This window comes from Callithrix jacchus, chromosome 6 (genome assembly GCF_049354715.1).
Source record: "Callithrix jacchus isolate 240 chromosome 6, calJac240_pri, whole genome shotgun sequence".
Classification (NCBI taxonomy): domain Eukaryota; kingdom Metazoa; phylum Chordata; class Mammalia; order Primates; family Cebidae; genus Callithrix; species Callithrix jacchus.
The window spans coordinates 140,274,403-140,301,428 of NC_133507.1; the positions used below are offsets into that span (position 1 = coordinate 140,274,403).

The 27,026-nt window shown below is 38.5% G+C and overlaps 1 protein-coding gene across 35 annotated transcripts in view; it reads right to left on the reverse strand.

The window, feature by feature from the left end:
* The window catches only part of USP37 (ubiquitin specific peptidase 37), a 109,149-nt gene that overhangs the window by 71,611 nt on the left and 10,512 nt on the right, over positions 1–27,026 (reverse strand). For 26 of the 35 annotated variants that reach the window (XM_078328534.1, XM_078328531.1, XM_078328535.1 and 23 more), the window contains 5 exons: positions 24,585–24,756; positions 20,521–20,621; positions 17,475–17,653; positions 16,776–16,853; positions 4,342–4,439 (listed from right to left, as the gene is read on the reverse strand). In XM_078328534.1, the coding sequence (XP_078184660.1) occupies positions 4,342–4,439; positions 16,776–16,853; positions 17,475–17,653; positions 20,521–20,621; positions 24,585–24,756 (628 nt within the window). The remainder of the gene's footprint in view (positions 1–4,341; positions 4,440–16,775; positions 16,854–17,474; positions 17,654–20,520; positions 20,622–24,584; positions 24,757–27,026) is intronic. The other 9 variants (XM_078328552.1, XM_078328555.1, XM_078328556.1 and 6 more) reach the window with 1 other exon arrangement.

Sequence of the window (27,026 nt, forward strand, 5' to 3'; positions counted from 1 at the left end):
CAAACTGAAGGTTGTGGCAACCCTACACCAAGCAAGTCAATTTTCCCAACAGTATATGCTTGCTCACTTCATGTCTATGTCACATTTTGGTAATTCTTGCAATGTTTCAAACTTTTTAATTATATCTGTTACAGTGATCTGTGATCAGTGATCTTTGATGTTACTACTTTAATTGTTTTGGGGTACCACGAACTCCACCCATATAAGATGTCAAACTCAAAAATTTAAAAAAAAAAAAAAAAAAGATGTCAAACTCAATTTATCTGACTGCTCCACCAACTAGTCATTACTATCCCACCTCTGTCTCTCTTCTTGGGCCTCCCTATTCCCTGAGGCAAAATATTGAAATTATGATAATTAATAACCCTATAATGACCTCTATATGTTTAAGTGAAAGAAAGAGTTGCACATCTCATTTTAAATAAAAAGCTAGCAACAGTTAAGCCCAGTGAGGAAGACATGTCAAAAGCTGAGAAAGGCTGAAAGCTAGGCCTTTTGCACTAAACAGCCAATTTTATAAATGCAAAGAAACAGCTCTTGACAGAAATTAAAAGTACTACTCAAATAAACACGTGAGTAATAACAAAGCAAAACAACCTTCCTGCTGATGTGGAGAAAGTTTTAGGAGTCTATATGGAAGATCAAACCAGCCACAACATTCTCTTAAGCCAAAGCCTAATCCAGGGTAAAAGTCTAATTCTCTTCAATTCTATGAAGGCTGAGAGAGGCAGAAGAAAAGTGTGAAGCTAGTAGGCACTGGTTCAAGAGATTTAAGTAAAGAAGCCATCTCCGTAACATTAAAGTACAAAGTGAAGCAGCAAGTACTGCTATTAATGCTGCAGCAAGTTACTGAGAAGATCTAGCCAAGATCACTGATGAAGGTGGCTAGGTTAAACAACAAGTCTTCAACGTAGATCAAACAGCGTAATACTGGAAGAAGGTGCCATCTAAGAGTTTCATAGCTAGAGAGAAATTAATGCCTAGCTTTAAAGTTTCAAAGGCCAGGCTGATTCTCTTGGTAGGGGCTAATGCAGCTGAGTACTTGAAGCTGAAGCCAATGCACACTTACCATACTGAAAATCCTAGGGCCCTTAAGAATTATGCTAAATCTACTTGCCTGTGCTCTAGATATGGAACAATGAAACCGAGATGACAACACATCTGTTTACAGCATGATTTAGTCAATATTTTAAGCCACTATTGATAGCCATTGCTCAGAAAAAAAGATTGTTTTCAAAATACTACTGCTCCTTGACGATGAACCTAGTAACTCAAGAGCTCTGATGGAGAAGTACAAAGATAATGTTTTCATGCCTACTAACACAACAACTATTCTACAGACCATGGATCAAGGAGTCATTTCAATGTTCAAGTCTTACTGTTTAAGAAATACATTTCATAAGGCTATATGGCAGACAGTGATTCCTGTGATGGAGCTAGGCAAAGTGAACTGAAAATCTTCTGGAAAGAATTTATCATTCTAGATGTCATTAAGAACACTGATAATTCATGAGAAGAGGTCAAAAGAGCAACCATAACAGGAGTCTGGAAGTTGATTCCAACCGTCACAGATAACTTTGAGGGCTCAACACATCAGTGGAGATACAGTCAATTGCAAATGTTGTGGGAATATCAAGAGAATTAGAATTAGAAGTGGAGTCTACAGATGTGACTGAACTGCTACAATCCCATGATCAGACTTTAATGGATGGAGAGTTGCTTCCTATGGATGAGCAAATAAAGTAGTTTCTTGAGATGAACTCTACTCCTGGTAAAGAAACCATGAATGTTGTTGAAATGACAACATAGGATTTAGAATATTAGATACATTTAGTTGAGAAAGCAATGGTAGTGTCTGAAAAGACTGATGTCAATTTTGAAAGTTCTGGGGGTAAAATCCTATCAAGCAGTATCACATGCTACAGGGAAATCTTTCATGAAAGGAAGAGTCAATTGACAATGTGACAAATTGTCTTATTTTAAGAAACTGCCACAGCTGCCCTAATTAGCAGCCAACAACACAAAAATAAGACCCTTCACCAGCAAAAAGATTACAACTCACTGAAGATTCAGATGATTGTTAGTATTTTTTAGGAATGAAATATTTTAAAATTAAGACTGCCAGGTGCAGTGGCTCCTGTCTGTAATTCTAGTACTTGGGGAGGCCAAGGCTGGTCCCCAACACTTGAGCCCAGAAGTTGGGGACCAGCCTGGGCCATATGGCAATACCACGTCTCTACAAAAAATACAAAAATTGAGCCAGGCATGGTGGCATGCACCTGTAATCCCAGCTACTTGGGAGGCTGAGGTGGGAGGATCGCTTAAGCCTGGGAGATCAAGGATGCAGTGAGCCAAGATCACACCACTAAACTCCAGCCTGGGCGACAGAGTGAGACCGTTTCAAAAAAAAGCTGGGTGCGGTGGCTCACATCTGTAATCCCAGAACTTTGGGAAGCTGAGGCTGGCAGATCACCTGAGGTTGGGAGCTCAAGAGCAGCCTGGCCAGCATGGTGAAACCGTCTCTACTAAAAATACAAAAATTAGTCAGGCATGGTGGCGGGTGCCTGTAATCCCAGCTACTCGGGAAGCTGAGGCAGGAGAATCACTTGAACCTAAGAGGTGGAAGTTGCAGTGAGCAGAGATGCAGCCATTGCACTCCAGCCTCAGCAACAGAGACAGACTCCATCTCAACAGACTCCAGTATAATGTAAACATAACTTTTATATGCCCTGGGAAACCAAAAAAATTCATCCTTTCTTTATTTGTGCTATTAGCTTTATTTATCTGTTCTGGAACCTCACCTGCAATATCTCCAAAGTATGCCTGTATACATGCATGTTAAAAGATCAAATACTGTGAAAGAAGATATAATAGCAAAGCTATCCTCCCCTGCCCCAAAGCAATACAAGTTGTGCTTCTAATTTTTAACTATTTAAAAAAAATTTTTTTCTGATTTCCTCAACAGTGTTAATAACATTTCTACTACTTCTTCATTTATTCGTTTTAAAGTTTCAGCTGACTCTTTATTGTAGAAAATTAATATCACCCCTACTCATGTTCTCTTCTCTCCAACCAATTATTAGAAGCGTTACTTTAGTTCTTCCACCAATTAATTCTGTAACTTTAACATATTTTAAACGTCTACATTTTGTTCCATTAATCTTCCCATTTGACCACACACTTCCTTCTCTCTTCCACATCATTTTTTAAGATGTACCTTAAATTCAGCATTGTTAAGGCTTATTACATTTCAGGTTTTCTGTTTTCTAACTACAGGCTGATTATAAAAGCTGAGAGACAGTAAGTGGAATTTATAGCTTCTAAATGCTATTTCAGAGGTAAGACTTACATGTGATATTTCTTTCTGTAAGAGTCAATGTTACAATCCCAAACTGCTAAAAGAAGAACATTCCTAGAGTTCTGATCAACTGGATTCTCTTAAACTATCAATTTATCAAAATCATGCCATATTTTAGCTTACTTCAAGTTAAAGTTGCTCAAGTTAATACCAGATATTGGATTCTCTAAGGATTTCAAAGAATCAAACAGATGTGGGAAACATCTGACAAAAACATTTTTTTGTAAAAACAGGGTAGAAGGTTAAGTTTAAATAACTGCTTTGGACAATAATTTCAAGATCTTCTGAAGCCACTAAAAAGCACTAACACTGATGCGCCTTAATTGCCACCACTTTACTTCTCTAATTTATTCCAGGATCCTGGTACTTTGACAATCAAAGAACTTAATTCTAGGTAGCCAGTTAGGGGAAGAAGAAGGTAAAGACTGGGTTCTTTATAAACAGAATACAAGTTCCCCTGAATCTAATACTTTAAAATATTTTAGCCAAGTTCTGGGTACAAATTGGTGCCCAATAACTAATACCAGACAACATCAGGCACAGTGGCTCAAACCAATAATCGCAGCACTTTAGGAGACCCAGGTGGGTGGATCACCTGCAGTCAGGATTTTGAAACCAGCCTGGCCAAGATGGCGAAACCTTATTTCTACTAAAAATACAAAAATTAGTTGGGAATGGTGGCTCATGCCTGTAGTCCCAGCTACATGACAGGCTGAGGCAGGAGAATCACTTGAATCCAGGAGGTGGAGGTTGCAGTAAGCCAGTATCACACCACTGCACTCCACCCTGGGCAACAGAGTGAGACTCTGTTTCAAAAAAAAAAAAACAACACTAATACCATATTATGCTATTCCTAAATAATGTAGAGATGTATGTCTGGGGTTAGGTTTTTATTTCGAGTATAATAAATACATCATATAATAAATATGATAAATATAATATATAATAAATATGACCTTTTTATTGTAAGATGAAACACTTACCTGATGTCCTATTTTCTTCTGACTGTTTCAAACTCAGCTGCTTTTCTCTACTGCTGGTTAAATACTTTCTGGAGGGATCTGTCATGGCCTTGTTGTTCCTATAGTTAATAATTTTATATCAATATAGTACAGGTATATAAAGATATTGTTCTTAATTTTAAACAGTTGTCATTAAAACATTTACATTTCAAGTGCCAAATTCATTGATATGCTTGAAAATTAAGCTATAAGACTGTTAAAGTCTCAAAATGCCAATGACTTAAACAAATGAGAATTACAAAAATAATCTTTAATAACCATCTCAAGAGCCAATCCAATCCATGACTCTGATAACTAAGCAAAAGTAAAAGAACATTTTCTTTATATAAAAGTCAAATCAGAGACAGCAAGATTATTACATATTCTTGGCCAAAAGCAAGACCAGATAAAACAATTCAGCTACCAATACCAAAAGAATCAATTAAAAAGTAAACTAAATGTGGCCAGGCACAGGGGCTCACATCTGTAATCCCAGCACTTTGGATGGCTGAGGCGAATGGATCACAAGGTCAGGAGTTTGAGACCAGCCTGGCCAACATAGTGAAAACTCCATCTCTACTAAAAATACAAAAATTAGCTGGGCATGGTGGCATGTGCCTCAGCTACTCCCAAGGCTGAGGCAGGAGAATCGCTTGAAGCCAGGAGGCAGAGGTTGCAAGTAAGTCAAGATCACGCCACTGTACTCCAGCTTGGGCAACAGAATGAGACTTCGTCTCAAAAAAATAAAAATAAAAAGGAAACTGTTCAAGCTTGGTAGTTTATATGTAAAAGAAAAACAGGCCAGACACGGTGGCTCACATTTGTAATCCCAGCGCTTTGGGAAGCTGAGGCAGGCAGATCACAGGTCAGGAGTTTGAGACCAGCCTGACCAACACGGTGAAACCCCGTCTCCACTAAAAATGCAAAACTTAGCTGGGCATGGTGGTATGCACCTGTAATCCCAGCTACTCAGGAGGCTGAGGCAGGAGAATCACCTGAACCCAGGAGGCAGAGGTTGCGGTGAGCCAAGATCTTGCCACTGCACTCCAGCCCGGGTGACAGAACAAGATTCCATCTCAAAAAAAAAAAAGAAAAAAAATTAAATCAAAATCTTATATTCCACATGATTAGAAATTTGTGGCCAGGCGCATTGGCTCATGTCTGTAATCCCAGCACTTTGGGAGGCCGAGGTGGGAGGATCACTTGAGGTCAGGAGATTGAGACCATCCTGGCTAACACAGTGAAACCCCGTCTCTACTAAAAATACAACAAATTAGCCACGTGTGGTGGCACACGCCTGTAGTCCCAGCTACTCACTCAGAAGGCTGAGGCAGGAGAATTGCTTGAACCCAGGAAGTAGAGGTTGCAGTGAGCCAAGATTGCACCACCGCAGGGCGACAAAGGGAGACTGTGTCTCAAAAAAAAAAAAAAAAAGACATACTATTTGCTAAGTGACAACAGCATTTTAATTTATATTGATTAAAATACTTTAAGATCATGAATACAAAGTTAAAAAATTTTTTAAAAGCCCATTTCTCCCCTATATTATCTTCAAATACTTCAACCCACACAAGTAGAGAAGTGCCCATTCAAATAAATGTTCATGCTTTAACAGTGCTAATTTATGGGAACCATCACGAACTAAATCTGTGGCAGGTAATGTAAGTGCACTCCACCTAGATTCCCTCTGACTAATTTTTGTATTCTCTCTTCCATACCTTCACAACCAACTTATGTATGTTTTTGATAGCCAGTACCAAGGGCTCTTCTTCACAGGACTGCCCTCAAGCTATTAGAGATACTTTGCCTGTAATCTCAGAGTCACAAATAAGGCCAGGCACTAGAGTAAAGAAGCCCAGCTCTCTTGATTTTGATTAAAACAGCTTTATGGTGGAAGCACCATAACAGATTTCTCTAAGATCAGGATGAAGACTAACCTTCATGACTTTGTGTGACTTCTCTGGGATCACATCCATGCTTTGTTTCCTGCCCTTATCTACCTTGCTTTCCTTACTCCCTTCACTATCTTCTCTGGGAGTACATCCTTAATAACTCTTGTGCACACTAATCTCCATTTCAGACTCTTACTTCTGGGGAACATAATCAACAATTGGTACTAAAAATGGGACTAGGAAGCACACTCTAGAGATAGGATTCTGGAACTGCACTCTTGTTTGGCAATGGCAACAGAAATTCTGTTGCTGATAGACATCTTTTTTTTTTTTTTTGAGACAGAGTCTTGCTCTGTCGCCAGGCTGGAGTGCAGTGGCATGATCTAGGCTCACTGCAACCTCCGCCACTCGGGTGCAAGTGATTCCCACATCTCAGCCTCCTGAGTAGCTGGGAATACAGGCGTGTGCCACCATGCCTGACTAATTTTTTGCATTTCAGCAGAAATGGGGTTTTACCATGTTGGTCAGGGTGGTCTCAATCTCCCGACCTCATGATCCACCCGCCTTGGCCTCCCAAAGTGTTGGGATTACAGGCGTGAGCCACCACACCCGGCCACTGCTGACATCTTACAGTGTTACAATTGCTAAGATTTTCATCTGTGGTGAACTAGGATGAAATAAGGTAGAGAAGGATAAGGCTCAGGCAGCATCTCCAGTATTTTAGAAATGTCGTAGAATGATGACACAATAGATCTTATTAGGGTAATGGAAATGTTCTGAAACTAGATAATGATGATGTAACATAACAAAAAATGTACTAAAAATCACTGACTTATATACCCTTAAAATGGGTCAACTATATGGCATGTAAATTGTAACTTAATAAAGTTGTTTTTAAAATGTCCCAAATTATTTCCCTCCCTATATTCAAGGCTCTCATCAATAAATACAGTCTATTTCCTCATCCCTTAATGGGGCTAGTCCTGTGATTTCCTTTTCCCAAAACAATGTGACACAAGTTAACAGTGTGTGAGTTCTGACACTAAGCCTAAAGGTGTCCTTCAGGTTTCCACTCACTCTCTTGGAACCCTGCCCCTGCTATGTGAATAATCCCAGGCTAGCCTGTTAACAGTGGTAGACACATGGCCCAAGTGCTAGGATTACAGGTATGAGCCACCGTGCCCAGCCTGCCCTTTCCAATCTAACTAAGCAGTTATCCTATACTGTGGCTGCAGTTTGGTGGTTTGAGTTTGAGGTAGAACACAAAAACTAACATAATTTTTTTTTCCTTCTTCACAATTCCATGCATATAAGATTCATTCTTACCACAGATCCCTGCAACCTCAGCATAAGATTCTCTTTATTGGCCAGGCATGGTGGCTCATACGTGTAATCCCAGCACTTTGGGAGGCTGAGGCCGGCAGATCATTTAAGCTCAGGAGTTTGAGACCACCCTGGGCAACATGATGAGACCCTTGTCTCTACAAAAAATACAAAAATTAGCCAGGGGTGGTGGTGTATGCCTGTAGTCCCAGCTCCTTGGGAGGCTGAGGTGGAAGGATCACCTGACCCTGGGAGGCAGAGGTTGCAGTGAGCCGAGATTGTGTCACTGCACCCCAGCCTGGGTAAGAGAGCAAGATTGTCTCAAAAAAGTCAAAAATCTGACCATGCACGATGATTCAGGACTGTAATCCAGCACTTTGGGAGGCCAAGGTGGGCAGATCATGAGGTCAGGAGTTCGAAACCAGCCTGGACACCCCATCTCTACTAAATATACAAAAATTAGCCAGGCTTGGTGCTGCAGGCCTGTAATCCCAGCTACCTAGAAGGCTAAGGCAGAACTGCTCGACACCAGGAGGCAAAGGGTGCAATGAGCCAGGATCATGCCATTACAACCTCTGGGTGACGCTAGCCTAGGTGACAGAGTGAAAATCCATCTCAAAAAAAAAGCTTTTTTCTTTCTTTGTTGAGAGGTTTTACCTTTTACCTTTCCACTTAAAGGAGGCATTTTACAGTTTCTCTCTGGCACATCTGAATTGCCAGGATCCCTACTGTCATGCTTTGGGTAATTATTAATATATGGGTTACTTAACAGAATCACAGCAATACTGTCACAATTGATTTGATAACGAAGATGGCTACTAAGTGACTAACAGGTGGATAGCATATACAGTGTGGAGACACTAAACAAGGGAATGATTCATGTCCCAGGCCGGATGGAATGGGACAGCTCAAGATTTCATCGTGCTATTCAAAACAGTATACCATTTAAAACTTACAAATTAGGGCCAGGTGCAGTAGTTTACGCCTATAATCCCCGCACTTTCGGAAGCCAGGATGGGAGGATTATTTGAGGGCAGGAGTTCAAGACTAGCCTGGGCAACACAGCAAGACCCCACTCCTATAAAAATCAAAATAGCCAAGACTAGCCAGATATGGTGACACATGCCTATAGTTATGTTTGGGAGGCTGAGGCTTGACTGTTTGAGCCCAGGAGTTGGAGGCTGTAGTAGGCTATGACTGCACCGCTGCAGTCTAGCCTGGGCTGGAGCAAGACCCCATCTCAAAAACAAAACAAACAATGAAATGAAGACAGAAATAAAGAAGTTTTTCGAAACCAATGAGAACAAAGACACAACATGCCAGAATCTCTAGGACACATTTAAAGCAGTCTCTAGAGGAAAATATATAGCAATAAGTGCCCATATGAGGAGAATGGAGAGATCCAAAATTGACACCCTATCGTCAAAATTGAAAGAGCTAGAGGAGCAAGATCAAAAGAACTCAAAACCTAGCAGAAGACAAGAAATAACTAAGATCAGAGCAGAACTGAAGGAGATAGAGACACGAAAAACCCTTCAGAAAATCAATAAATCCAAGAGCTGGTTTTTTGAAAAGATCAACAAAATAGACAAACCACTAGCCAGATTGATAAAAAAGAAAAGACAGAACAACCAAATAGATGCAATAAAAAATGATAAAGGGGAAATCACCACAGATTCCACAGAAATTCAAACCATCATCAGAGAATATTACAAACAACTCTATGCACATAAACTAGTAAACCTGGAAGAAATGGATAAATTCCTGGACTCCTGTGTCCTCCCAAGCCTAAACCAGGAGGAAGCTGAAACTATGAATAGACCAATAACAAGGTCTGAAGTCGAGGCAGCAATTAAGAGTCTATCACACAAAAAAAGCCCAGGTCCAGATGGGTTCACAGCCGAATTCTACCAGACACACGAGGAGGAGCTGGTACCATTCCTTCTAAAACTATTCCAAATAATCCAAAAAGAGGGAATCCTTCCCAAATCATTTTATGAGACCAACATCATCCTGATACCAAAACCCGGCAGACCCAACAAGAAAAGAAAACTTCAGGCCAATATCCATGATGAACATAGATGCAAAAATCTTCAATAAAATATTGGCAAGCCGAATGCAACAGCAAATCAAAAAACTTATCCATCATGATCAAGTAGGATTCATCCCGGGGATGCAAGGCTGGTTCAACATATGCAAGTCTATAAACGTAATTCACCACATAAACAGAACCAAAAACAAAAACCACATGATCATCCCAATTGACGCAGAGAAGGCATTCGACAAAATTCAACAGCCCTTTATGCTAAAAACCCTCAATAAACTCGGTATCGATGGAACGTATCTCAAAGTAATAAAAGCTATTTACGACAAACCAACAGCCAATATCATACTGAATGGGCAAAAACTGGAAGCATTCCCTTTGAAATCTGGCACTAGACAAGGATGCCTTCTTTCACCATTCCTATTCAATATAGTACTGGAAGTTTTAGCCAGAGCAATCAGGCAAGAAAAAGAAATAAAGCCTATTCAAATAGGAAAGGAGGAAGCCAAATTGTCTCTATTTGCAGACGACATGATAGTATACCTAGAAGACCCCATCGCCTCAGCCCAAAAACTCCTGAAACTGATAAGCAACTTCAGCAAAGTCTCAGGATATAATATCAATGTGCAAAAATCACAAGCATTCCTCTACACCAATAACAGACTTAAAGAAAGCCAAATCAAGAACGAACTGCCATTCACAATTGCTACAAAAGAATAAAATACCTAGGAATACAACTCACAAGGAACGTAAGGGACCTCTTCAAGGAAAACTACAAACCACTGCTCAACAAAATAAGAGAGGACACAACCAGATGGAGAAACATTCCATGTTCATGGTTAGGAAGAATTAATATCATGAAAATGGCTATACTGCCCAAAGTAATTTACAGAATCAACGCTATCCCCATCAAGCCACCATTGACTTTCTTCACAGAACTGGAAAAAACCACCATGAACTTCATATAAAACCAAAAGAGAGCCCGCATAGCCAAGTCAATTCTAAGCAAAAAGAACACAGCAGTGGGCATCACACTACCGGATTTCAAACTATACTACAAGGCTACAGTAATCAAAACAGCATGGTACTGGTACCAAAACAGAGATATAGACCAATGGAACAAAACAGAGGCATCAGAGGCAACACAACATATCTACAACCATACAATCTTTGATAAACCTGACAAAAACAAGCAATGGGGAAAGGATTCCCTGTTTAATAAATGGTGTTGGGAAAACTGGCTAGCCATGTGCAGAAAGCAGAAACTGGACCCCTTCCTGACACCTTACACTAAAATTGACTCCAGATGGATTAAAGACTTAAACATAAGACCTGGCACCATAAAAACCCTAGAAGAAAATCTAGGCAAAACCATCCAGGACATAGGTGTAGGCAAGGACTTCATCAACAAAACACCAAAAGCATTGGCAACAAAAGCCAAAATAGACAAATGGGACCTAATCAAACTCCACAGCTTCTGCACGGCAAAAGAAACAGTCACTAGAGTGAATCAGCAACCAACAGAATGGGAAAAAATTTTTGCAGTTTACCCATCTGACAAAGGGCTGATATCCAGAATTTACAAAGAACTCAAACAGATTTACAGGAAAAAAACAAACAAGTCCATTCAAAAATGGGCAAAGGATATGAACAGATACTTTACAAAAGAAGACATATATGAGACTAACAATCATATGAAAAAACGCTCATCATCACTGGTCATCAGAGAGATGCAAATCAAAACCACATTGAGATACCATCTCACGCCAGTTAGAATGGCGATCATTAAAAAATCTGGAGACAACAGATGCTGGAGAGGATGTGGAGAAAAAGGAACACTTTTACACTGTTGGTGGGAGTGTAAATTAGTTCAACCATTGTGGAAGACAGTGTGGCGATTCCTCAAGGCCTTAGAAATAGAAATTCCATTTGACCCAGCAATCCCATTACTGGGTATATATCCAAAGGACTATAAATCGTTCTACTATAAGGACACATGCACACGAATGTTCATTGCAGCACTGTTTACAATAGCAAAGACCTGGAATCAACCCAAATGCCCATCGATGATAGACTGGATTGGGAAAATGTGGCATATACACCATGGAATATTATGCAGCAATCAGAAATGATGAGATCGTGTTGTTTGTAGGGACATGAATGAATCTGGAGAACATCATTCTCAGCAAACTGACACAAGAACAGAAAATGAAATACTGCATATTCTCACTCATAGGAGGGTGATGAAAAATGAGAACACATGGACACAGGGAGGGGAGTACTAAACACTGGGGTCTATTGGGGAGAAAAGGGGGGGCCAGCGGGGTGGGGAGCTGGGGAATGATAGCCTGGGGAAAAATGACAAATGTGGGTGAAGGGGAGAAAGGAAGCAAAACACACTGCCATGTGTGTACCTATGCAACTGTCTTGCACGTTCTGCACATGTACCCCAAAACCTAAAATGCAATAAATTTAAAAAAAAGTAAAAAAAAACCCAAAAAACAAAAAACAAAACAAAACTTACGAATTATTTATTTCTGAAATTTTCCATTTAACATTTTTGGACCAAGGTTGACCATGGGTAATTGAAACCATGGAAAGTAAAATCACGGATAAGGTGAGGGACTACTATATGCATTTGCTTATACTGTCTCCAGTGCCTTGACCAGCATTACTATCCAAGGGCTCACAGGATTATCTCATTCACTAACATGAAAACTCACATAATATCTTAGAACGAGGATTCCACTTTGCAGAACAGGAGGTACAACAAGGGCATATGACCACAGATCCGCAGTTCCTACCACATACAATATTACCCCAAAGCTGCTACAATCATACCTTTAAAAGTGCAGTGTGGAAAGAATCTCATTGAGAATAGGGTGGCCTTCAAGATACCAACAAATCATTACCTTTATAAAAAATACACAGGTCCAGCCACCAAGAAGTAGAAGCAGAAGGACCTACTGTCAATATTTTCAGTAACTCACTTCGAGAATTTGTGCTTTCTGTCTCTCCAAATTAGATTTTGTGGGTCCTAGTTCCCAGAGGGGGGTGCTTTTAAATCAAGGAGGCTAGTTAAAGAACAATTAAACCTGAAGTTACAGCTGTTACCTAGCTATTTTGAGCCCCTCATGCAGGCAGATTCATAGGAAGAAAAAGGAGTTGCCATATTGGCAGGGGTAAATGACTGATTATTGTAAAAAAAGAAAGATTGCTGCTATATAATGAGGGTAGTGAGGAATATAATTGGAACAAAGAGGATTCACTAGAGTGCCTTTTAGTGCTCTCATGCTCAGTGGCAGCATATATCTCAAGTAATTATAATAGGCAATTACAACAACCACAGCCTGACAAGCACATGGTAACCAAAGGCTTAAATCCCTCAGATGAAGATCTTGGTCATGCCATTCAGTCAAACCATCAAGATGAGAAGAAATGTTAGTAAAGGATGCATGGAATTAATGGTAGAAAGAGAAGACAATATGGTTATAGTCCTAAGACCATCAGCAGCAACACACTGCATCCCACTAAGCCTCCTTTTGTAAGATTCTTCCCCAGAACTGCGAAGCAACAATATGAAGACTCTATGACAAAATAAAATTTAATACAAGACAGGAATCAATATAAATGGTACAAGCTAGGGGAAGGGGGAACTATAGTACCATCTCTTTTAATGGACAATGGTGACACTCCATCAGAGTCCCTAAGATCCTTTTTAATATTTACACACCCCTAGACTGTGTATTTTCAATGTGGTTCACCAATAGGCATCTGCAGTTCTTCAGAGGACTGCATTTGAACTACTTAAAACATTGTGCCCACCTGGACAGAGCCAGGGGAACTGGTAACCAAAGACTGTCCAGTATGGAAATATCGAAAGCCCAGCCTCCCTGCCTCAAGCTGGAACAACCCAAGAGTTTCCCTGCTGGATCAAGATGAAGCCTATTCTCTTTGGTACTTTTACTTGAGATCACACTCTACCTCGGCTTCCTCTTCTTCTCTGGCCTGCTTCTCCCACTCTGTTATTTGTCTTCTCTATAAGCACTGGTTTAAATGTCACTTGCACAAATATATTCATCTAGGTCAGCTTCTAGGGAGCCCAAACTTAGTGTACATAAGGCAAAAGCATTACTATTCCGCTATTTCTGATGCTAAATATCATCTTGGTTTTTCCGTACAAGATTTCCAATCTTGGCAGTGACAGCATGGTTCTAAAGAGGACAGCTTTCATGATAGATTCCAATTCAGCTGTTAGCCTCACAACAGAATATCCAGGAGTATCTTTGGTGATCTGGTTTGGGGAATACTTCTCAAAATCATTCCTGAAAACCTAACTTAGAGACTATCTTTTCAACTTTCCTAATGATTCTAATAAGCCATTTAATACTCATTGTGTGACAATACCTTTCCATATCAATTGGCTAGAGTGAATTTTGTTCCTTTCAAGTAGGCTTTGAATATACAAATTTTGTTACTAAAAGTGGGGTGCTACCATAACAAACCTAAAGTATATGGCACTAGCTTAGTAAGAGGGTAGGGAGGTAAGAACACCAATACTACAGATTAGAAAGGTAGTGACCACTGTTATGCCTTAGTAAAATATTTGATAAAAACTGCCATATTAATGTCTTGAAAGGCAAAACTTACACTCACTGAACCTATAGTTCTATAGTAAAAGATTAAGACAATTAAGGATACTGGTCTGTGTTAGTGCTTCTTATTGCATTCAACAAGGTCCTATTTGGACATATAAATTCAGATGAAAGCTAGTCAACTGGCAATCACTGATGAAAAGTAACATAGCAGCCAGGTGTGGTGGCTGAGGCCTATAATCCCAGTAATTTGCGAGGCCAAGGCAGGCAGATCACCCGAGGTCAGGAGTTTGAGACCAGCCTGGACAACATAGTGAAACCCCATCTCTACTAAAAATACAAAAATTAGCCAGGCATGGTGGTGTACACCTGCAATCCCAGCTACTCGGAAGGTTGAGGCAGCAGAATCGCTTGAACCCGGGAGGTGGAGGTTGCAGTGAGCCGATATTGTGCCACAGCACTCCAGCCTGGGCAACAGAATGGGACTCCATCTCAAAAACAAAAATAAATTAAAAAAATAAAAATATATGCATATATACAGACCCCAATTCTTTCTGAAGCACGGCTTGGTTTACCTTTAAAGAATCTTTAAACTTGGATGAAGCAGGCTGCAAAAGCTATACGACCCTGATGAAGAATATAGTCTTCAAAATCTGTTTTGGTGGTGGCCTTTAAAGAAAACAAACAAGGAAAACCCACCAGAAGGCAAAGCCAGTGGTCACATGTAGTACAATGGGCAAGCAGGTTTCTCCCAGACAACAGAATCAGACTTCTAGATAGGCTAACCAGGAACTTATTCCACCACCTAAACTGTCCTCACAATTTCCAACTAGCAAGATTTTATCACTGCTATAGACCCAAGACCCCTCTGGTTTCCTATTTTTGACTACTTTTTGTTTGTTTGAGACAAAGTCTTGTTCTGTTACCCAGACTGGAGTGCAGTGGTGCAACCTCAGCTCACTGCAACCTCCACTTCCTGGGTTCAAGTGATCCTCCTGCCTCAGCCTCCCAAGTAACTGGGATTTCAGGTGCCCGCCACCACACCCAGCTAATTTTTGTATTTTTAGTAGAGATGGGTTTCACCATGTTGGCCAAGCTGGTCTCAAACTCCTCACCTTGTGACCCACCTGCTTCGGCCTCCCGAGTGCTGGGATTACAGGCGTGAGCCACCACACCTCACTTCTTGTCTATTTTTAAAAGAAATTTTTATTGTGGTTATTCTGTTCCTACTCCAGCAATGTAAAATGATGTGTACCTGAGGACCAGAGTGGGGAATGCAAATTAACTTGCCTTTTAGTTTTTAGATACCAGACCATGAGGGGCATGGTCCCAACCTCATAGAGAAGCCTGTACAAAGAGAGACGGATCACCCAAAGATCCTAGACACTGAGCTAGATACAGTGTTCTCATGAGATTTGGAGTTCTTCTCCATTTGGATGGGGGTAAGGGTGTTCTACGTATGGGAAGAATAGTGAACTGGGTTATTTTGGTGGCTGGAGGGGCAAGGTACAGCAGACTATTTGTTGTGTTAGTTGTCCCCAAATAACCACTGCACCCTTTTGCCACAATAGTTGAAACACAGACATATTTCCCAGACTTTCTCATAACCTGATGTAACCATGTGATTAAGTTCTGGCCAATGCGCTATGCACAAAGGTGATATATACAATTTCCAGCCTAAGGAAAACAGTATGCCTTCTGTTTTGGAGACTGAAGCAGCTACTTTGGTCCACAAAATGGAGGCTGCTTATTAAGGATGATAGATCAACAAGACAGAAATAATCTGAGTCCACAGTGATTATAGTTTCAGATACCAGTCCTATCACCTACTCGAGACTTTTACATCTATTACAGCAGCAAATCAATTAACACATAAAGTTTCTATGGCTTTTTCCCAACTCTTTTCTGGTGACCCCTTGACCTCAAGTACCAATTAACTGTCTACCAACTGATTCTGTTAAGGTATGAATTGAAGTTTTAACCAATAACTGTATAATTAGTTTTCTCCCTTAGAAAACAAACAAAAAAAAATTCCTCACAAAATGAGGAAGATGATTATGAGTTGGTGAGCACCCTGGGTTGATCTATTCCCTTTTGTTCCATGCAGAAAACATCTCTGAAAGATTAATGCTACTTGCCTGGAACACACAGGCTCACATCCTTTAACTTCTAGGCTGACTTTTTACATGAGTAAAGTGGAAAAAGTAAAAACTAAATTAAAAAAAATAAGCATAAAGAAGACAAGAAAGCGTTCACACTAAAACAGCAGCCAGCAAGAAACATTTGTTTAGAGTTCTTCAGTTCTATTCTCCCACTAAGTACTGCATATTTTTAAAAAGGCAGGATAAGAGAAATGCAATGAAATGACCAAAGCAATAGCAATGGCTAATTTCCCTCCCTATTGAGCCTAGAGTCTACTGTCACCAAACCACTTTAAATTCTGTTCTTCTATCTTTGGAATTCTCATAAATTAAAACCATTCCCCCAATCTTCCCCAATGGTCATAAATACCAGTATAAGAAATACTGCTGTAATACCATAAAGGTCCTTAAAGTAACTTACGATGATGAATCATTTTCCTTAGGGTAATCTTCATTCAGTTCTGAGCCAGTTGATAACATTCTTTTCCTCTTTTCAGTACTATAAAGAACAAAGAAAAGGTTACTTTTAAAAAGTCATAATTCATATCATTAAAATTTATAAACCAACATAGGACAGGAAATGGGACTGTTACTTAATTCTCTACACCACATTTAAGTTTATATGCTATATATCTGCATGCTCAATGTGTCACTGACATAAACTTTGTATGATAAATCATCATTACATCTACCAAAAATGTACTCTAGTGCCAGGCGCGGTGGCTCACGCCTGTAATCCCAGCACTTTGGGAGGCTGAGGCGGGTGGATCATGTGGTCAAGAGATCAAGACCATCCTGGTCAACAAGGTGAAACCCCGTCTCTACTAAAAATATAAAAAATTAGCTGGGAATGGTGGCGCGTGCCTGTAATCCCAGCTACTCAGGAGGCTGAGGCAGGAGAATTGCCTGAACCCAGGAGGCGGAGGCTGCGGTGAGCCGAGATCCCGCCATTGCACTCCAGTCTGGGTAACAAGAGCGAAACTCCGTCTCAAAAAAAAATAAAAAAATAAATGTACCTTATACCTTTATTTCTCCTCAAATTATTGGTATTTCTAAAAGGCCTAAAAAAGACATTTACAAACAGTACAGCTAATGACTAAGAAAAAACAGTTTGTCCTACCGATTTTCTAGCAACCCTGATCTAAGAGGCGTTGATGTAGACGTCAAAGAAGGAATCGTCCGAGTAACAGCTATTCCACTTCCTGCTACAGCCTTAATTGATCCTCTACCTGGACTGCCAAGAACTTTTCGAAATGGAATATCATCTTTAGTTTCCAAACTTCCTCTTTTTGCAGGAGCCTGTAAAAATAAAGCTTGAGATAGTTAAATCCTCAAATTAACTTGAATACTTTTAGACCAGTGATTCTCCAATGGAAAGCTTTAAAAAATACAAATGGAGCCAGGTGTAATGGCTCATGCCTGTGATCCCAAAAGGCCAAGGCAGGAGGATCACTTGAGCTCAATAGTTTGGGGTTACAGAGAGCTCTGAATGCACCATTGCAATCTAGCCTAGGTGACAGAGCAAGACCCTGAGTCGAAGATGAAAAAATTACAAATGGAAATAGATCTCTAGAGATTCTATTTTAATTGGCCTGGGGTAAGGTTCATTCATTGGTCTTTTTTTTGTTTTAAAGCACTCCAGATAACTCTAATGTATAGTTGGTGTGAAAAATTGAGCTTGACACTTATTTTCCTGTAGCATTCTCATAAACTTAAAAATTCCACAGCACACCTGCAGAGGAGGCAAGCACACTGCTCTGAATTACTAACGACAAAAAAAAAGACACACAAAGAAATGGCTCTAGTGATCAGCATGAGAACTGATCTTTGGAGAAAAAAATATCAAATCATAATTTTGATAAGTTAAGAAAAAGTGACAGTGACATTTGGTTGCCACAACTTACATGCCAACAAAATAGTCATATACCCAACGAGGTTCTAGTTTGCAGGAATGAAACATACAATAGGGAGAAGGAAGGTGAGATAGAGTTCAACTGTGAGGATCAACGAGAATCTACCTTAAAGACATGGCAAGAACACTCATAGACGATACAGCAATGTAAGCATCAGTTGGGAAATAGAGCTTTACATGAACACTATGCCAGTTAAGTTTTATATCTCTACATTAAGAGCAATGTGATTTTTCTACAGAAGTTATGTCCTATTACTTTTGTTTTACAGAATTACAATCTTAGGATAGGAAATTTAAAAACCTCTAAGGTTATCTGAATGAATACTTTAAAAAGTTAAATTTATTTTCAAATGAGTGATACATTCTCAAGGTTCACAAATCAAAGTAATATTAAAAACCACAGACTGATGATAAGTCTCACTACCCCCATCCATGCAGTTCTTCCATTTCCCCTTTTCCCACTCCTAATTTTTCCCTTGTTTTGTTATGCAAATACAAATCAATATTTTATTCTTTTTGTTACACAAACGGTAGCAGACTACATGCCCATTGTTTTGCAACTTTTCCAAAATTTTGACCATTATCCCATCCCATAGTAACAAATATATATATATATTTAAGATAGAGTCTTACTCTGTCACCCAGGCTGAAGTGCAGTGGCATGATCATTGCTCCCTGCAGCCTCAACTTCCCAGGCTCAGGTGATTCTCCCACCCCAGTCTACAGGTGCAAGCTATCATGCCTAGCTAATTTATGTATTTTATGTAAAGACAGGGTTTCACATGTTGCCCAAGCTGGTCTCAAACTCCTGAGCTCAAGCAATCTGCCCACCTCAGCCTCCCAAAGTGCTGGGATTACAGGAGTGAGCCACCACGCCTAGTCCCATAGTAAGAAATACTTTACAGTGGCTGGGCAAGGTGGCTCACAACTGTAATCTCAGCACTTTGGGAGGTAGAGGAGGTTGGATCACGAGGTCAGGAGCTCGAGACCAGCCTGGCCAACATGGTGAAACCTTGTCTCTACTAAAAATACAAAAATTAGCCAGGCATAGTGGGGGCCGCCTGTAATCCCAGCTACTCAGGAGGCTGAGGCAGTAGAATCACCTGAACCTGGGAGGCGGAGGTTGCAGTGAGCCAAGATCACACCCTAGCACTCCAGCCTGGGCAACAGAGCAAGCTCTGTCTCAAAAAAAAAAAAAAAGAAAGAAATATTTTACATCAAAACTTATCATAAATAAAACTGAATAATAGTTTCAAAAATCAATGTTTATCCTTACTATGTACAATATGCTTTATTATTTTCTACTTTTAAAATTTAATGTTAGTCATGACCCAGAAAGTTGAATTTATGATTCCACTAATGAGAATTATTACTTGTGAAAGTATAAATACTTGCTTCTGGTATAGGTGTTAACACTTAGGCATTTAAATAATATTTCAACAATTTAAATTCCTACCAAGGAATATATGATTCTCCAAATAATTACACTCACTGAGGAAAGCCAGACCCTACCCTCCCAAAATTACACACTCATTCCATTTATATAAAACTCCAGAAAATACAACCTCATCTATAGTGGTAAAAAACATATCAGTGGTTGTTTCTGGATACGGATCAGAAGGAAGGATTACTAAAGAGGATGAGAAAACTTAAGAGTTATGGTTATGGTTATGATTATAATAGGTTAAGAAAAACTGACAGTGATATTTGATTGCCACAACGTAAATGCCAACAAAATAGTCATATTTAATTATTAATTAAATAATTGATATTAATTAAATAATAATTAAGTCAAGAGAAAACTCGAGCACACATAACATGGTGGTTATGTTATATCTAGTAACATAGATATAACATATTTATGTTGTTACTAGATGTAACCACCATGTTGATTATGGTGATAATTTTAAGGATATAAATGTATGTCAAAATATATCAAATTATACTTTAAATATATACAACTTACTGCTTGTCAATTATACCTCAATAAAAATGTCTGCCCAAAAATCTAACCTATAAAAAGAACCTGACAAAAGTGAAATCTTGTTCATTGCTTAGTCTAATAAATGGGCTATGTAATTATCTCTTTGCATAGCCAAAGAAAATTCATAAATTTACTTAAAGAGCTTCAAAGTTTCTCTTACTCTATGGTTTGAGATTACGAAAATGATATATTTCAGGTATGTAGAAAATGTCCTTGATAGTCCATGACTATCTCGTTTTAAAAAAGCTAAAAAGATTCAAATAAACATACCTGACTGTCTGAGTAAGAAAGCTGCCTGCCGATTTCCTTCTGTGAGGTCCTGCTGCCCAGAATGGCTCCAAAACTACCAGACCCCTGAGAAGGTTTCATGGCTGGTGACCAAAAAAAAACATTTTTTTAAATCCCCAAATCACTCACTTTAACAAAAAGATTTATTATTATTTTTATATAGTATTGAAGAAACAGCAAGAAAAAAAGAAAACAAAGTGTCGATCAACCAATACTTTGATAGAATATAGATCTGATATATATATATAGTAACTAAAACCTAGAGCTAGAATCTCAAACAAAAAATTAAATAACACATGCACCTGAAAACATTTCATAAAAGAATAAAATTTACAAAGCAAAAAAAAAAGCTAGAATAAACATCTGGTAATTATATTAATAACACTATGGAAAAGTTGTTATTATGTATTGACAACATGAACACTGACACTGGATGTCAGAAACAGTGACAGGTTTATCTCTAGTAACATATATACTCCATAACATTTTCTACGAGTAAGTTTATCCAGCAGAATAAATGGTTTCTATTCCAAAGAAATTAATGGTAGTTCAAAGAACATTTGAGGTACTGTATAAATATAAATTTGTATATACTTTAAAAAATATTTTATACTTTAATTTGATTAGCCAATTTCCCATTGATGACCATTTGGAATGTTTTCATTTTTCAAAGTTGCAATCAACACATAACATCCTTTCACAAATCCTTTTGGAGGATAAACTCCTTATAACAAGAATTACTGAGTTAAAGGACACACAATTTTAAACTAAACTGACATTATTACGTAGTCCTCAAAAAAAAAAACACCTCTATGCTCCTACAAAGTATATGAAAGTATCTTGTCTCCCCTCACACTGCTGCCAATGTGGGAGCAGGAATTCTGAGTTTGGTGAAGTCGAGAATTTTTTCGTGTGTAAGGGCCATCTATTTTGCTTCCTGATTTCTCTGTTTGCAGTTTTTGTCGATTTCTCTGTTTTTTTCATTGATTTGCAAAATAGATCTTTTTATAATATATTAGCAATATTAACTTTGTCACTCTGGCTACTATTTTCTTCCTTTGTCTTCTGTTCCTTGCCCAAGAGACTGTCTAATTTTTTAACACAAGTTTTCCATCTTTTTCCTCTACTAATTCTAGTTTTTATGTAATATCCAGAAAAGTCTTTTCCATCCAGAGATTATGTTAAAAGTATTTTTACAATACTCCTTATCATTTTTTTTACATCCAAATCTTTGGTCACAGTGAAATAAAAGGAGATAAGGATCCAAGTTTATTATCTTCCTAAATAGTTGGTTGTCCTGTTTATAGACAATACTGTTTATCAAATATTAGTCTTTTGTCCACTGATTTGAAATGTCACACTTATATTAAATGCTTCATACTATTTAAAGCAGTTTTATATGCATTATTTTACTCTAGTCTCTGCAAAGTACATAATATCACCTTTGGGCAGCTAAGGCAACTAAACCTGAGATTAAAATGACTTGCCCAAGATCACAGAATGAATTACGAGTTAAGTCCACAGCTAGCTATTCTAATAACACCAATGACTTACTGAATGCCTAGTATAGGGAAGTCACACTTCACATTTATATGCTCTCATTCTTTAAGGAGCCCTGAAATCAAGGTGATACTTTCATGTTAGAGATTAGGAAAATAAAATTCAGTCGTTACATGACTTACCTAAAACTATATAGGAAATAATGAGCAGAGCTAGAATTCCAACCAGAAACTATTTAGGTTCAAAGCACATATTTTATCATTATGCTACGTTGTTCAAAATTGGGTCCCCAGATAGGGTATAGTGCTTTCCACTCCAATGTATTTGAAGATATGCTTTTCTTACACATACCAATTGTTAAGACAGTGATTCCACTAATATGGGTATGGTGGAATAAAACTAAAACAGAATTATAAACTAGTCTCTCATATCTTCTAAGAATTTTAAATAGTATTCAATTTCTTGATTCTAAAATTCAATAGTTCAGTAAATTGATACAGCTCAGATCTGGTGGCATGAACACATAATGAGTAAGTACTAAATGGCAAATAACCACAAAAAGTTTTTACTTTACAAGAATATGGTGTTGAATGGAGTTATTAATTAAAGGTAGCATTCCTACACCTTCATTTTCTGATGTTTTTAATGTGTCATATTTAAGTTCAAAAAATTCAGGTAAGTTTGTCAACTATAAATAATAGTAAAATGTTGAAGATGACAGAGCTAGAGACTAACATAAGAGTGGAGAACTCATTTTAAGCAACAGATTATTTCCTAAAAAGATGGCTGTAGGGCCAGGCAGTGGCTCACACCTGTAATCCTAGTGCTCTGGGAGACTGAGGCAGGACAATCACTTGGGCCCAGGAGTTTGATACCAGCCTGGGCAACATGGTGGAATCTTGCCACTACACTTCAGCCTGGGTAACAGTGAGACACTGTTGTCAAAAAAAGAAAGACAGTAAGACAGGCAGGGGTTGGGGGGGTGGGGGAGTGCCTGTAAATGCATTTAAAAAAAAAAAAAGGATTTTAAATGAAAGGGACTAGAAGGGGCAGAGGAACCTGATCGTACTATGTGATTTTTTTTTATGAGACTCAGTTTTCAAAGCAAGAATAAAACTTCAGAATAATTTTCATATAGATAGGCAAGTATCTAAGATTTATGCAACAAAGTAGCTTTTCCCAACTGTAATTTAAATCTTTCTCCCTGGCGGAGGTTGCAGTGAGCTGACATCACTCACTGCACTCCAGCCTGAGTATCAGAGTGAGTATCATCTTAAAAAAAAAAAAAAAAAAAAAAAAAGGGCCGGGCACGGTGGCTCAAGCCTGTAATCCCAGCACTTTGGGAGGCCGAGGCAGGTGGATCACGAGGTCAAGAGATCGAGACCATCCTGGTCAACACAGTGAAACCCCGTCTCTATTAAAAATACAAAAAATTAGCTGGGCATGGTGGCGCGTGCCTGTAATCCCAGCCACTCAGGAGGCTGAGGCAGGAGAATTGCCTGAAACCAGGAGGTGGAGGTTGCGGTGAGCCGAGATTGCGCCATTGCACTCCAGCCTGGGTAACAAGAGCAGAACTCCGTCTCAAAAAAGAAAAAAAAAAAAAAAAAAAAAAAAAAAAAAAAAAAAAATTCCTGCTCCTTTTTCTAGTCATATTCTTTTGTGGAACCTTTAGGGGTTTCTACATATAAGTTTAAGTCATCTGCAAACAAAAGTAATTTTACTTCTTCCTATCCAACTTGGATGCCTGTTATTTCCTTTTCTTGCCTAACGGCTCTGGCTAAGATTTCCAGTACTATGTTAAATAGAAGTGGCAAGAGCAGGTATTCCTGCCTTGCTAATGATCTCAGAGGAAACATTTCCAATTTTTCACCCCTAAGTATGATGTTAGCTGTAGGTTTTTGCATATGACGTTTAGTATGCTGAGTAATTTCCTTCTACTCCTAGTTTGTTGAGTATTTTTATCACGAAAGAGTGTTGGACTTTGTCAAATGTTTTCATCTGCAACAATTCAGATGATCATGTGGTATTCATTCCTCATTCTGTCAAAAATGATGTATTACGGGCCAGGCGTGGTGGCTCACTCCTGTAATCCCAGCACTTTCGGAGGCCGAAGCGGGTGGATCAGGAGGTCAAGAGATCGGGACCATCCTGGTCAACATGGTGAAACCCCGTCTCTACTAAAAATACAAAAAATTAGCTGGGCAAGGTGGCAGGTGCCTGTAATCCCAGCTACTCAGGAGGCTAAGGCTGGAGAATTGCCTGAACCCAGGCGGCAGAGTTTGCAGTGAGCCGAGATTGCACCATTGCACTCCAGCCTGGGTTACAAGAGCAAAACTCCCATCTCAAAAAATAAAAAAATAAAATGATGTATTACATAGACTGATTTTCATATGTTGAACTATCTTTGAATTTCAGGAATAAATCTTACTTACTCATGGTATATAATCCTTTTAATGTGCTGATGAATTCAGTTGAATACTGGTTTGTAGTCTAGTCATATTCTTGTAAAACTACTAACGTTAGACCCTGCGGTGATTAGTACTCACCTCCATGAAGTCTGTTTTGATGGACTGCATCTAGAAACAACCTCATTTCCTCTGCATCTTTACTTGGTACTTTGTCAATAGACAAGAAACTGTTATCCTGTAGAGTTAACATTAGGCGGCTTTGTTTTGCTCCACTGGGTCGAAGCACCACATTTTTAATGTTATGACTTAGCTAATCAAGACAAAAAAAAAAATTATCATCAAAAATGTATAACAACTAAGTTAATAATCTGTATAATAAACACTAAACTTTATATTTTCCAAGTTACAGTTATCACTCTTCCCCACAGTAATTTAATTTTTTTCAACCAAAAGAAGATCCCGTTTCTTAATACATTTAAAGATTTACTGTTTAGGAAATGCTAACAAATGCCATAAGCCCTTAATTATACAGAGATCTTACACCAAGGGTAATAGAGAAGAAAACATAAAGATTTTTTTTAATCCCTTAATCAATGTTGTCAATAGGTTCTTGGTACTAAATGGCAAAAAAAAACACGAAAACTTTTTATTTTACAAGAATACTGTGTCAAATGGTGATACTGATTAAAGGTAGCACTGCTACTCCTTCATTTTCTGATGTTTTTAATATATTACAAACATTAAGCAAAAGAACATATAGCAGGTCCTCAAATAACATCATTTCCTTCATTATAATGTTGATGTGGGAAAAAAACTTGTTTCATTATCCATAGTTTCACTTCAAGTCACAGTTTTCAAGAACCAACTGGTAATATGAAATGTGGACTTACTCTTCTATTAAAATTAATTTTACGGAGCAATCCTAGAACTCTTGATCTCATGGTAGTGAATCTCTTATTTTCAAATATAGTTATAGGGGATAAAAACTACTGAGTTAACCAATTTCAGAGTCTTGGATGGTTATATTATCGCCAGTTTAGAAAAACAAATTGGAGCAGAAGGCCTGACACGGTGGCACATGCCTGTAATCCTAGCACTTTGGGAGGCCGAGGCAGGCGGATCACCTGAGGTCAGGAGTTCAAGGTCAGACTGGCCAACATGGCAAAACCCTGTATCTACCAAAAAGACAGAAAGAAGCCAGGCGTAGTGGGGCGCACCTGTAGTCCCAGCTACTCGGGAGGGCTGAGGCAGGAGAATCACTAGAACCCAGAGGGTGGAAGCTGCAGTGAGCTGAGATCGTGTCACTAACTCCAGACTGGGTGACACAGCAAAACTGTGTCTCGAACAACAACAACAACAAAAAACTGGAGTAGAATCTTTTTCTTTTGTTAAACAAAAGTTTGTAAGACATTTGGCAAATTATTTAAGTAGCTACCAATGTAAAAGAAGATATTAATCCAAGCAACTAAATAATCCTCAAAAGAATTCTAAACTTTCAAAAACATATCAAAAATAAACTTTTCCAATATAGCACCCTTTTTTTTTTAACTAAGAAAACTCACTTAAATTTTATTCAAAGACTGTATATACCTGGAAACTCTTAATTGTCTCTCCACAGAACTGGTTCAATAATTCATCTTAGACTCTATCAGACTTTGGAAATGTGCTATGAAATAACTTTCATTTTCTCTTAAATTAAATTTTTCCAAGGCTAAATTATTAAATCTTACAGTTTCTTCATTATCTAAATAATTCCAGCCAGTCAGGCATCTTTATTCTCTTAATGCTCTCAGCAGGAATACATAAAAGTTTGTAAAGCTGCCTTTTAATGAAGACATGCCCTCTGAAAAGCATAAACAAAGAACTAATAACATACTTCACAATTTTTTTAAAACTAGAGAAAAGTGACTTTTGTAAGCCAGGTGCAGTGGCTCGCGCCTGTAATTCCCACACTTTGGGAGGCTGAGGTGGGCAGATCACGAGGTCAGGAGTTTGAGACTAGCTTGACCAACATGGTAAAATCCCATTTCTACTAAAATTACAAAAAAAAAAAAAAATTAGCAGTGTCATGTCCCTATAATCCCAGCTATTCAGGAGGCTGAGGCAGGAGAATTGCTTGAACCCAGGAGGTAGAGGTTGTAGTGAGCCAAGATCGTCACATCACTGCATCCCAGCCTCGGTAACACAGGGAGACTCTGTCTTAAAAAATAAAAAAGAAAAAAAAAAAAGAACCGAAACAAAATGAAGTTTTACAGTGATAAAATGAAGATTCTTCAAAACTTTACAGTTAGAAGAAAACGGCTGTAAAGATAACCTTGAATAATCATCCTTGAATGATTCATACCATGACATTTGGCAGGATTATTCAGGAAGTAGACACTGGCTTTTAGAAGACACTAATAAATTCTGTTAAAAAGCTAACACTAAATAGTGATGAATCCATCATCATATACGTTAAGGGGAAAAAAAGGATTAACTAAAGTTATCTTAATGTGGTTTTAAAAATAGCTTAGATATACAGGATCCAAACTCTTGTCAGCTTCCTCTCACAAGTTTTCTTTTCAATAATCGTACTACTTC